Here is a 13134-nt window from a genome sequence, read left to right as displayed (position 1 = left end):
TGGCAAGGACCATGATACCTGTGAATGTGAAACAGACTCTTGTTACATTAATTGCAATGGCTCTCACCCATTCTACTTTCATTCATTTCCCTAAGTGGTTAGAAGAAAAAGAGGTACAGCTTTTTAAACATGATTCAAAACAATACTTACCCTGAGGCTCGAAAGTTATTGTTCACCACTTCATCTCAGATGTATGCTGCTGCACTTCATTCCACAACTACAGTGGGAGTGCAGATGGATATTTTTGTATCTCCAAAAGAATCATTCTCAAACCACATGAAAAGTCTTTTGACCTCCATGGTTTAAAAAGTTGATGAATCAATGTCAACACCCATCTCTGTCCCTAACATTCATTTCACCAAACCCCAATATCCACTTCCTTTGATTCCAGGTACAGGCATTTTCTTGGGAACATCTTCTTCTCCCACCCCAAGATGCAAAACAATCATTCATTCATGTTCTCAGTCACTGGAATCTTCTTTCAATGATCCAGGACAGGATCCATGGAGGTCAACAGACCTCCCTTGAATAAGGACAATAAAGAAAAAAGATGTGGTTGTAAACAGAAGGGTTCTCCACCCAATTTGCCTACACAAGTAAAAATGGTCACATTGATACAATGGAACTGTCAAGGTTTATGTTCTAATATGGGTAACATCAAAGCACTAATTGCTTCCTACCATCCTGTATGTCTCTCCTTACAAGAAACTTTTCTAAAACCTACCAAGAGAATTACATTTCAGTAGTTTTATTTGTACAGAAATGGCAGGTTGGGTGATGGAAGAGTGCATGGAGGGTTGGCACTATTGGTTGATCAGCATGTGCCTACCTTTACTTTGCCACTCGAAGTACCCTTAGAAGTTGTAGCTATCTGTGTTTCCTTTGGTTGTACAATCACTGTTTGTTCTCGCCACCTGTCTCCTGGAGAGACCTATAATCAATCAGGCCTTGATGCTCTTGTTGAACAGTTGCCATCTTCTTTTTTAATCCTGGGGGTTTTTAATAGACATAATCCCCTCTGGGGAGGTACTGATATTGATGAGAGGGGGTTGCTCTGTAGAACATTTGCTCTCAGATCACAACCTTTATCCTTTCAATACTGGTTCTTACATTTATTTTCATACACCTAGTCAGTCCTCTACTGCTATTGATCTTTCAGTTTGCTCCCCTTTACTATTCTTCCACATTTCATGGAGGATTGAAAATAATCCATGAGGCAGTGATCACTTTCCTATAATTTTGAGAGAAACTGGCCGTGGTCAATGCTACCCGACCCGCATGATCCAGTGAAAGTTGGACCAAGCCAATTGTGGTCCTCTTTCACTGCTATCACAGAACTTGATCCTGCCATCAGTAGATGATTGCATGGCAGCATTGACTGACTGTATTATACAAGCAGCTGCTCAGTGTATTCCTAAAACTTTGACACGTTTTTACATGATATCCTCGTCCATGGTGGAATCCTGGTGGAAAATTAAAGCAATCCCCCCTTTTCTATACTCTACATTAAATTCTTATACTAACTCGGACTCTCTCTCCACAAAATCAAAAGGAGATCGATTAGTCTCAACTAAACAAGAAGAAAATCATACCAAAATCAAAGGGAAAAATCCCCATACCAATCACCAACCATCTTGATTTTCACTTAACTTTACCAAATCACACCCTTCAACTATTACCACACAAGTTAATATAATTAAAGCTAAAGTAACTTCATAAGAAATAGTCTGAACAACTGCACGATAGGACCCGAATATTGCATACCTCGAATTAGATGACCAACCTGCTCCCATCAAAGTATATACTCTTAAACTAGAAACACACAAAAAAATAAAAGGCCTAATTCAAAATCAATTAAATTTTAAAAAAATCAGAAAACATTATCCAAAAGCACAGTGCCAAACCCAATCTAAAAATTGAGCTAAAAAATACAACAAAAAATTTGATAAATATGGTAATCTTTGTTCTTTTTCAAACAACTTAATTGCATCAGAAAATGGTTGAAAAATTCCAATCATTCCTACTTTATTCAGACCTTTACAAATCTCAATATATCCTAAAATCCTATGCTTCAACAAAGTTAAAAAAAGCTACACTTACTAAAACACAAATTAAAATAATGAAATATCCACATATGACTCTACATCTGGGTGTCAGTGAGTACACAAATTCTGCACTCACACGAGGAGTAAAAGTTGATATGTTTTGACTAATTTCACTACAACTTTTCAAACAATTTGTATGGTATAAAACTATAAAACATGCTTTACCTAAAATGCTATGTTTTGGACCCCTCTTACTGTGAATTAATGAGGTCCCACTGTACAATGGTTGATGGTACCAGTTTTAATGATAGGGTATTGAGCAATATCTTGGCCAACATATTTGTTTCAAAACAATTTAAATCAAACTTACTGTGTTGATCATATTATATAATCAAGCAAAGAAGCATTATAGTTTTTCAATTTCAGCATAACTATTCAAAAGACCAATCAACAATTTTAATTTACCTCTCTCTCTTTTGCGAGATAAACAGCATGTGCTTTGCTATCTTCCTTCTAACCTGCATAGCTCTCATCATTTCTGCTTTTGATTTAGGGATCTTACATCACTGCAATAGAAAACACAGCATAATTTTCACTTTGCTCACCATGTACACATTATTTGTCAGTGAATAATGAATTAAAGGCCTATTTCACCTAAGCATATGAGTGGGTTGAAGTATTTTTCAGTAAATGGAAAGAGACAAGCTATTTATGAAACATACAAAACTTTAAATGGATTTAGAGAAATGGGAGAAACGATAAAGGGAGTTGTTGAGATTTTTTTCCAATCAGACCCAAACATATCCCCCACCTGACCAAAAAAGACATGTCAATAGCTGTTGGGGAAACTGACCTGACGGGGTAACATCATGATACCAGATTTAGAAATTTTTATTTAGGAATACAAAGACAGGTTTGTCCATGTAATATTAACTATAATTATGAATAATAAGTCAAGGTTACCCATTATTGAAATTGATATGATATTCATAAGAATCATAAACATTTAAGTTTAGGGGAATTCAGTATTTAACTTCAAAGTTTAACATGTCTTTACCATTACCTTTTGCTATGAGGCACCTACGTTTCTCTTCTGATTGAAGAAATAACAAATGCTCATAATATATATATGTGTGTGTGTGTGTGTGTGTGTGTGTTACAATGATTCTATATGTTTTCATACATGTTTTGGCAGTAACAATAAAGACATTGTATTTATGATACAACTTTAGTTTAGCAACATACCTGACAGATTCTTGTCCACTTCTAAGTCCTGTTTGATTTTGAAGCCAATGTGGCTGATCCCTACATGCTGGTCTTTCATATGAACTAAATTACTGCCATCTCTATGGATGTTGGTGAACATTCCTTGGGAAACATTGTCCATGATAATGGTAAAGACACACTCATTTCAGAAATCTGGGCCATATATCTTTCTTGGATAAATTATCTAACGTAAGCTGAACTAGAATTATTAATCCTTTTTCAGAAACCTGAAATAATTTTTCTAATAGTCATATAAAATACACTTCCACCATTTTTGTCATTTATGAGATTATACAACTTTTTTATTGTAGTCTCCACTTTTGCCAGGTAATGGTATGGACACTTTTGTCACATTTAAATCCAGTGTTTTCTTTGATACAACTAAAGAACTTTAAACAATTTTTTTCCTTGAGGTAATAAATCAGTTTCAACAATATAACTACTAAAATATAAATTGATCCCAGAGAAGACAGAAAAAAGTATAGACATCATTTAGTCTTAAATGTCACATTTTGTTGAAAATGGTCCATTTTTTTGTGTGTGCTATAAAACCTATTTTCTCTAACCTAGGGTTGTTAGAAGTGGATTATTCTTTTAATATTTTTTGCTGTGATGTAAAAACCAGTTTTCTGTAATCTTGGATTGTTAGAAGCTTGGGGTTTGTTCAAGTAAGTTCTTCACATGATGTTTGATTTGCTTTAAAACTAATTTTTCTGTGACCTTGGACTAATAGAAGTGTATTCTTCACATGGTTATTGCTTTGCTGTAAAACTAGCTTTCTGTAGCCTAGTATTGGTAGAAAGAGTTTCTTCACCTAATCATTTGCTCTCCTGTTAAACTGGTTTTCTGTACTCTAGAGTTGGTAAAGTGTCTTCACCCTGATAATTAGGTTGGATATTTGCTCTGAAAACAGTGAGGTGATGTATGGCAATAATATAGCTATTTTAAATCACTTTTCAGTTGAAAGAATAACGTAAGAAGAGAAGAGAAGATAATTAATATTTTGTTGTGTCAATTTTGAGAACAAATGGGTTTATGTTATGAAATATTAAGTATATGGTTCATAAAACCTTGGTTTTTGAATGTGAAGAGAAATTGGACTAACAGCAGTTGAATTAAATTTTATCACATTTAGAAGTCTCTTTTAGTATTAGTTCAAACCATGTGTACATCTATATAGAGGACAATATTTCTTATAAAATACAGACATACTTTAAGATATTAACTTCTTACTCTGTAACTGACACTACTAGAATAGGAACTATTATAATTAGAAATATTTTAACCATAGTAGTATTTTTCAGCTGTAATATTTAATCATAAACCTGCTTTACTTGTTTTGTTTCAATTTAAAAAACAATAAGGCTATCAATAATTGACAAGTATTACTGCTCTGAAGGGTGCCTATTTCTTCACCATTCATTGAAGAAAGACTGATCCTTTCAAAGAGTTTCAGCTCTTTTTGGTATTAGTTCATTCTGTTGGACTTAACATTTTAAATACAGTAGTGTTATTATATTCTAATTGCTGATTGGCTTAAGTTTGGTTAACTAAATGAAAATTCAATATGTGGGTTTTACCAATTAAACTATGCTTGTTTGATGTAACAGAACTGAATCAAACTAACATCAAGATTCAACAAGCTGAGGAGCAGCTGTCCTCATGTAACCGTGAGCTGCAGCAGTGTCGAGATGCTATTGATGATTACCATAGTCAACTTGAGGGTTCAGAAGCCCAGAATGCTCTCCTTCATTGGAAAGTAAAAGATCTTGAAGGAGATGTTGCAGAAGGACGAGATAGTTTAGAGTTTTTACAAGTAGAAAGATCTACATTGACTGAGACAATACAAGAACTCGAAAACTCTTTGCAGTTAGCACAGGATAAAATGGAACAAGACAAAGCTCACATAAGCCAGTTGATGGATCGATGTCGACGGCTGTATGCCAAGATACAGGATAAATCGTATGATTTTTTGTTTCTTTTTTTTCTTGCTTAAGCATGGATGTGTTTCCTACATAGTAAATTATCTGTCTCACTACAGCAAATAATCTCAGTTTTTCTTGTCAGGCTTCCTGTGAATCTCATATTCTTTCTTATTTTAATTCCTGTTATTTAAACATTAAGGTTTTGTTGGGTAAGTATTGATGAATTCTGTATATTATCATTATTATTATTTCATCATTAGACAAATTAGTTTTGAGAGAATATTAATCAATTTATAAATTATTTCAGAGTATTATTTTGAAGAAACATTCAGTCATATGGTAGATTTCTTTCTATAGATATGATTAAGGTAACTATGTTAGTAGATGGTAGTTACGTTTTATCTGAACAGATTACAAAACCAAGTGTTGCAGGCCCAAATTGATGCAACTGAAGGACGAGCTCGAGACTTGCTCCTGAGCCAAGGAGCTGAACTGAGTACAACAGCTGTTGCTCTCACCCAGCTGGGTTATCATGCACATTCTGTGTTAAACCTGATGACAGAGTATGCTGGGAAGGACTTGGGATTGAATCAAGAGGTGTGTTTTTGTTGTTTTTTTTTGTCTTCTTTATCATATTCATTTGGGAGTTTGAATGCATAACCCTTCCTATCCAATATGTTATAGTCATACTATCACATGAATATAGCTTTCTTATTATTATTTAATTATTAGACAGATTAAGTTAAGAATTTAACTTAATTTCATTAATTATATCTCAGCTAATTTTCAATTCATTGTCAAAATGATGTACCTTAAAATTTAGTAATTTTATTTTGTAAGGTTTCTTTATTTAATACCACTGTTTTCTCAGAAGTATTTTAGGATTATAGTTGAACTTTTTTCTTCAAATTTAATTTTAAATAATTACTGCTGTGCACTACCAAGGGTTGCTTTTAATTTATGAAAACCTACATTCATTATCATTGTACCTTTTCTATAACCTTTTCTATATGAGACTTGAAGCTATAAAAAGTATAATGGAGTTTTTAGAAACCCTATTAAATTGAGCAGAATTGGAGCTAATTTCTAGCAGTGGACAGATAGTATTTTATATTTAATAGTACCATATTTGGTTAGTGTATAAATGATGCTTATGTTCAGTGCTTTTATTTACTAAACATGTTTATCACCTTTAGTGAGTTCCTTTGTTTGCTAATGTACCATGAGTTGCATTATGTAATTCTTTTATTTCACAATGTATTGTAAATTATTTTTCTTCACTTTCTTTGTTTCCTTGATATACCAGTAGTTTTTTTATTTAATTTCTTTGTTCCCTGATATGTTATCTTTTTAACCAATTCCATTGTTCTGTAATGTACCTTACATTTTTTGTTTAGTTCCATTTTTCTTGATGTACCATGCATTTATTTATTAAACTCTACTGTTCCTTTTATTTATCATTTACATCCTGATTCAGTTCTATTCTTCCCTGAAGTACCAATGTTTCTTTAGCCATCTCTGTTGTTCCCTGATGTAACATATATTTTTTTAGCCATATCTGTTGTTCCCTAGCATATCATATGTTTCTATATTTGTTTGTTTTTTTTACTACAGAAGAGATAAATACATTATGTTCAAAATATTTCAGTATGCAAGTCAATTGACAGTCACAAGTGACAAAGTTATGGTGAAATGCCATATATCATATCTACATTTTTACATTGTTTGGCTTTTCATAGGTAGTGATGCTACTAAAAACTTTTGGGTAGGATATGTAACAACTATTTTCGGTGTAATATAATTATGCACTTACATCATCATGATTTGTTCAGCTTGGGGATTTAAAATTTCTGAGATAGGAATTTCTCTAGTTCCTAATGGTATTTGAAACCAAAAGAATATGTATCAGTTTTGGCAACTAGGACTATCCTGAATGAGACTTTCAACAAGTCATATTCCAGTTACAGTAAGCAAAGTGAGGAATCTCTCTAACAGGTGAGGATCCATGAACACAAAAGTTATCCATGTGCCCGAGACAACAATACATAACATAATCAAGAATATCCATGTGGAAAAACATCATAAGTAATGTTTACATGAGTTGTTTCCTAGACACATATTTAACTATCATATGCCCCAAATAGCCAAAGAATGAAACACATTTATGTTGTTCTTTACAAAGACATACTGGTGAAGTTACTGGCACAGCAGCTGTGGATTTCTGTGTGATCACTCTATTGAAACAACTACTGGAAAACTAACAGGGAGTTGTGTGTGTTTTGATAATTATTGCTTAACAGTGGAGTCTTTTACAGTGATAAAAAGTACACTGCAGGGTTATCTTTAAGAGGCACTATCATCAGATGAAGAAGGATTGAAAGTGGCAGCATGCACTGTAACATGGTGAGCTTCCATGATAGTTTTAAAATAACATTCTGAATTTCTATAGGTGTGGTATATTTTTTTTATTTCAATTTGTGCCAAGCATATTATTCATTTATTGATTATTTTTAATTAGGTTTTGGATGAGATTATTTCTGATCCTGAAGATATAGATTCAGATCCTGCTGTTAAATATCCAGAAAGAACAATAAATAAATTGGAGAAATCATCAGGTTTGAGAGGTGGAGATTCAACAAAAAATGACTCTAACATTCCCTCAGACCCACTGCAAAAGCTACAGCCTGTATCTTTTGTTCAGGCAGTGATTCAAGCCTTTGAGGGAACAAAGAGTGGCTCAGATGATCATTCTTCTATCAGTTCTTCTAAAGAAACAAGTCCAAAACTTGACCGGAAAACATATCAAATGAAAGCTGATGTTTTCAGCCACCAAGAGGAAGGGACCACAAAACTTCTGAATGGTGAGAGTGATCAGATCTTTGAGGAACCCTTATTGCCCAAGGACAGTGAAGTTCTAGATAGCAAAGTTCCTGGAAGTGCCTTCAGACCTGTAGGCCTTGCAACACCCTTCCGTCCCAATTCAATGAAGCCTCAAGTAACTAATCTTTACAAGCTCCAGGAAGATGAGAATTTTGAAGAATGTAGTGCCAATAAACAACTTCACAGCAGTTCCTTAGAAAGCATGGTGAAGAAAGTGAGCCAGCTTTTCCAGAAAATGACCAGAGTAACTGAGCTGATACATGAAAAATACAAAACTGAACTGGCCTCATTGTCCAAGCAGAAGTAAGATATGATTTGTGTATGAATAAACACTAATGAAGCTATAGCAAATCAAATCTCAAAATTGGTTTAGATTTGTGTAACAGTAAAAATAAAAGCTATTTCAGCCAAATAATCATTGTAATTATCTTTAAAAAAAAAAGGAGTAGGATGGTACATTAATATGTAGAAATAGTGGGGCACTTCTTCCTGGAAAGGGGAGTGCATATTGATTATCTAATTTTATGTATTGTCTCGTATCTTAATTGTTTTTTTTTATTTTGGACAATTTAATTTGAAATGTAGTCTCAAAGCCATAGATTTGTATGACTTGTATAATTTAATACCATGTAATTAAAGGAAAATGTTCCATCATTATATAACATTCAGTTTTTACATAAAAAAATTTTTGTATACTTGCTAAATGTCATTTTAAGATAGAAGTTTTTATGTTTTTTGGTGTTGTATTTATACTAGTAAGATTCTAAAAGAGAAGGTTCAGTTGTTAGAAGAGAAAGAAAATCAACTTCAGAAAGAAGTAGAAGCTAAAGATGATATTCTAGAGCAAACAACAGCAAAACTGGGAGAGATCTCGGAGCAACAGAAAATGGAATTGGAATTCCATCAGAAAGAATTGGATGTATGTAATGAAAAGACTGGATATTTGTGTGGAAAGAATTACTTTCAGATAGGTTGTACTACATCCTTGTAGTACAGATATAATTTTTCTTAAGCAAGACATATTTTGAAGTCAGTATGAAACTTAATAAAAAGTTACTGAATGGATATGAAAAGTTTACTATACATCAAAAATAATTAATTTTAATGATTTTTAGTGAACTATGCTAGGGTAAGAGAGAGAAAGAATATATAAAACAAAATAAATTATAATGAACAGTAATTAGTAATTTTAGTAAACAGGTGGTTAGATGTTATGTATTACAGTTTTTGATCAAGCCCTGCTTTAACATCATTTGTATTAAATCAGCGGCTGCAGAAACAGGTTGAGCAACTATGGGAGAAGAACTGCTGTTTGGAAGCAGTTAATGCTGAACAGTCAAGGCAAATAAAAGAAGAAATTAAGAAGACAGTTGAGACAGCACCACAACAAATAGGGATAGGGTATATGGTGAATGCCCTCACTATTTGTGACAAACTAGCTCTCAAACAAGAGGTATGATTTTCATATACAATACTTTCTATTACCCAAACTTCCTTTAACTTTATCATCATGGGAATTCTTTACTGCACATAACATGAGGTTTTAGTGTCTTACGTTCAAAATTTTATTAAACTTCTAGTTTTTGTTTATTTTATATCAATTAGAAAAGCATAAAATCTTAGCTAGTAATCCAAATTTTAATAGTATATAAGTTCTTAATTCTACAAGGCAATATTGAAAAAAAAGCACTAATTTCTCTTAGTGTGATATGTGATACATTTTATCTTAATATGTTATGTTCCATGTTTTATTCTCCCCATAATTAACTTTCTGTAAAATCATCATTGCTCAGACTGCACTTATTATAGTCAAGTTTGTTTGGCTACAGAACAATCAAATACAAAATCAGGCCCATCCTGTTGTTCTGTATCATGATTTGTTAATAATTATCTTTTATGTTTGGTTCTACACTACCTATAACCAATAAAAAGTCGAGGTTTTCATCTATCAAATGACATATTGTTAAACTTTATTCTGAATGGTTAAATGTCAATATCACTTAGTGTACCAATATTGACCACATGTTTGAAGGCAGTTGTGTAATTGAGTGTAGGAATGTAGAGGGCGTGCTCAGATATTGGGTTATATATATTAATATAGGTATAAAGGTGTTCCTTTGTATTGGTTTATTTTGGGCTTGAGTTGTATAAGTAAGGCTTCTTTATGTACTATTATTGTTCTGGTGAGAAAATGAATTTGCGATGACTCTTGTTGCATAGTTGGAAAGCCATAAAAATGTTGAGAGGTAAGGGAATTTGTCTACTTTTTGTGTGTTATTAGTGTATATTATTTTGTGCATTATTTAATTATGTAAAATTTAAGTGCAATACTGTGATTAGTATAAAAAGTTAGGGTTAACTCTCTTCAACAATTGAGAGGAAGAGAAAGAAGATTGTTTAAGTATTTTGTTTCTTGTTTTCCATGTTTATTGTTTATGTATAATTATAACCAATTAAAATGTAAAAATAAGGATCTTTTTAGTTAGTTGAGATTAGATTAAGTAAAATAAATAATAATATGATAAAAATGTTTCACAAAGCACATAGGTATAGTAATTCAGTAGTGTAACATGAGCTGTGCATGCCTCGAGTGATTTATGACTTATAATGGCATAAATAATAGCAAGACAGTTCATAGGGCAATAAAATAATAAAATTTAATTATAAAAGGATGTATAGTGTTGCAAAGAAAAGAAGTTTTATTTCACTATTTGAAATCATGCTAGAAAGAAAAAAATGATTTTTTTTTAGGTGGTTATGAAGTCAGTCAATTTAACTGATTCTGTTTTGAGATAGGGTAGAGAAAATAACAGATAAGCCATAAAGTTTTACTGAAGAGAACATTTGAAATGCATTTAAGAGGTGTTAGGGATAACAAAGGAAGTTTGAGATTTTTAAGATGAGGAAAAGTATTTTTTATTTTAACATAAAATGCTTAGCACAACTATTCAATATTTGGACAAATTTTTATTTTATTGAAAATTCTTCACTAAAAAAAATGTGATTTTTTTGTATATGAACTACTTATAATATTAACTGAAAGACAGAAATTTTGTGAAGATGTACACCGTATATTAAATGTTAGGTGTATTAAGTCTAAAAAAGACTAAACGAGTACAAAGTGGTCACATGGTCAGTCAAACAGACAGAGCCCATGTTAAGAAAGATAACTAAGAGATAAAATTTAGTGTCTAACTGAATCAGTGATTCAGTTAATATTTTGAATAGGTGATAACTTATCATTAAGTCTTCTGTGTGTGATTTAGTAGGTACAGAATATTTTGCTCTGTTAAATGACTGTGTTCATATTGATTATAGAAATCAAATGTTTGATAGTTTGAAAATAGTGTGTTTGTAAAACAAGATGTTAAATTATGTTCAGTAAAACTGTGTGATTTCAAAGAGAAGGTATGATAATGTGATAGTTTCAAACTTGTTTTTATTCTTCTACAGTTTGGAAAATAAAGGAGAATAAAATGACTAATAAACAGGAAAATGTTTGGAGATAAAGTATTCATCTAAGCAACTGACTAGTTTTCTTTTTCTAGTTATGTATAATGATTAATTGATGGAAAAAAATTTTCTTTAAACTTAGATTGCTCATTTAAAAAAAGCCTTGGAAACCAAAGAAGAACTGCTTCATAGTATGGTTGAAAAATTCGCCCGGAACAAAAATGTTTGGGAAGAGAACTGTCAAAAGGCCGAAATGGAAGTGCAGATGCTGGATGATGTTATTTACCAGTGTGTTGATGTAAGTAATAGACATTTTAAAATGCACATCTTTTATTGCAAAACATTTTGAGAAGTAGAGCTTTTTCATAACTAAATGTTGACTATTTCTCTCTCACAGGTCCTGATGTTTTACGTACAGTTTTTTATCAAGTATCATTGTAAATATCTTATATCTTAAATTTTGGTTCATTTTTTCAGCTTCTTAGTGCTTTGTATTTTTATCTGTCTGTTCATCATATTTCTGGTTTTGTACTTTTGCCTGGCCCTCTATTTACTATTCATTATATATATTTTAACTTTTCAGGCTTTTTAGTTTTGTATTTTTAATTTGTCTCAGTGTCTTTCTGTTTGTCATCAATATTCTTGCAATATTTTTTATATGAAATCTTTTCATTTTGTAATTGATATTTTTGCTACAAATAAGTGATTTATCATCTATCTACAGTTTTTTCATGAACATTTTGTATTTTTCTTTATTAGTGGTGCTTACATTTTTCTATTTTAGTTTATAAGTCTTGTCATCACTTTATCTTATTATTTGTTTTCAGACATATCTCCAATTTTTGATAGTTTATTGGCTGTTACATTTCTTAACCAGTAATAGTATTTTTTTAAGTAGATTTTTGATTCCTTTCATTCTCTTCAGACTCTACAGAGCATTCCAGAAGTAGTAAATTCCTGCGAGTCTCTCCGGAAGTTGATGGCTCTTCTGAATGGTGGAGCATCCTCCCATGACTCTAGTGCCATCTCTTTTAACTCTAGCCACAGAGAGCATAATTTCTTTAAAAAAAAATTAACAGTTTAAAATAAACTTTTGTCTTTCTGATCACTTTGTTAATCATTATGTCTACAAAGTCAAGCTCTTTAAAAAAGAAGTGTCATGTATAGAATTTGTGATGCTGTGTTATATATAATTTTTTTATCAATTTATGTAGTCAGTGCCTTTTTTTGTTTAATTGTCAATAAATACATGACCGATCTCGCCATCCTCGATAGATTGTTATTTATGAAAATAGTCTTTTTTTTCTGCATAAACTTAATGTAAAAGATTTTTGTACAAGAAGTTATGGAGGGATGATAGTTTTCAGTATAAATTACTAACAACTTTGGGTTTGGATTATTTGTTGGAAATGCATTGTTGTTTGATATCAAACAACAGACTAAGTTACTGTCTAATAATAGCCTAAACAGTAATCTACCCCTCAACTTTGTCTAGTCAGAGTTTGTACAACAATAATTACTCATTTAACCTCATCTAATAACTTTATATATAATCTTCAACTTCA

At 31.8% G+C, this 13134-nt stretch overlaps 1 protein-coding gene and 1 pseudogene across 6 annotated transcripts in view; one reads left to right on the top strand and one right to left on the bottom strand.

Moving 5' to 3' along the window:
• Positions 1–12832, top strand: part of LOC143244763 (uncharacterized) — a 59984-nt gene extending 47152 nt beyond the window's left edge. For all 6 annotated transcript variants that reach the window (XM_076490038.1, XM_076490035.1, XM_076490040.1 and 3 more), the window contains 7 exons: positions 4922–5273; positions 5647–5833; positions 7755–8419; positions 8873–9035; positions 9384–9569; positions 11712–11867; positions 12495–12832. In XM_076490038.1, the coding sequence (XP_076346153.1) occupies positions 4922–5273; positions 5647–5833; positions 7755–8419; positions 8873–9035; positions 9384–9569; positions 11712–11867; positions 12495–12653 (1868 nt within the window). In that variant the 3' untranslated portion in view covers positions 12654–12832. The remainder of the gene's footprint in view (positions 1–4921; positions 5274–5646; positions 5834–7754; positions 8420–8872; positions 9036–9383; positions 9570–11711; positions 11868–12494) is intronic.
• Positions 1434–3432, bottom strand: LOC143236920 (NADH-ubiquinone oxidoreductase chain 1-like; annotated as a pseudogene).
• Positions 12833–13134: the final 302 nt, after the last annotated feature.

Source organism: Tachypleus tridentatus, chromosome 2 (genome assembly GCF_004210375.1).
Source record: "Tachypleus tridentatus isolate NWPU-2018 chromosome 2, ASM421037v1, whole genome shotgun sequence".
NCBI lineage: Eukaryota > Metazoa > Arthropoda > Merostomata > Xiphosura > Limulidae > Tachypleus > Tachypleus tridentatus.
The sequence above is the reverse complement of the archived record's forward strand: the minus strand, read 5'-3'. Positions and strand labels throughout refer to the sequence as shown.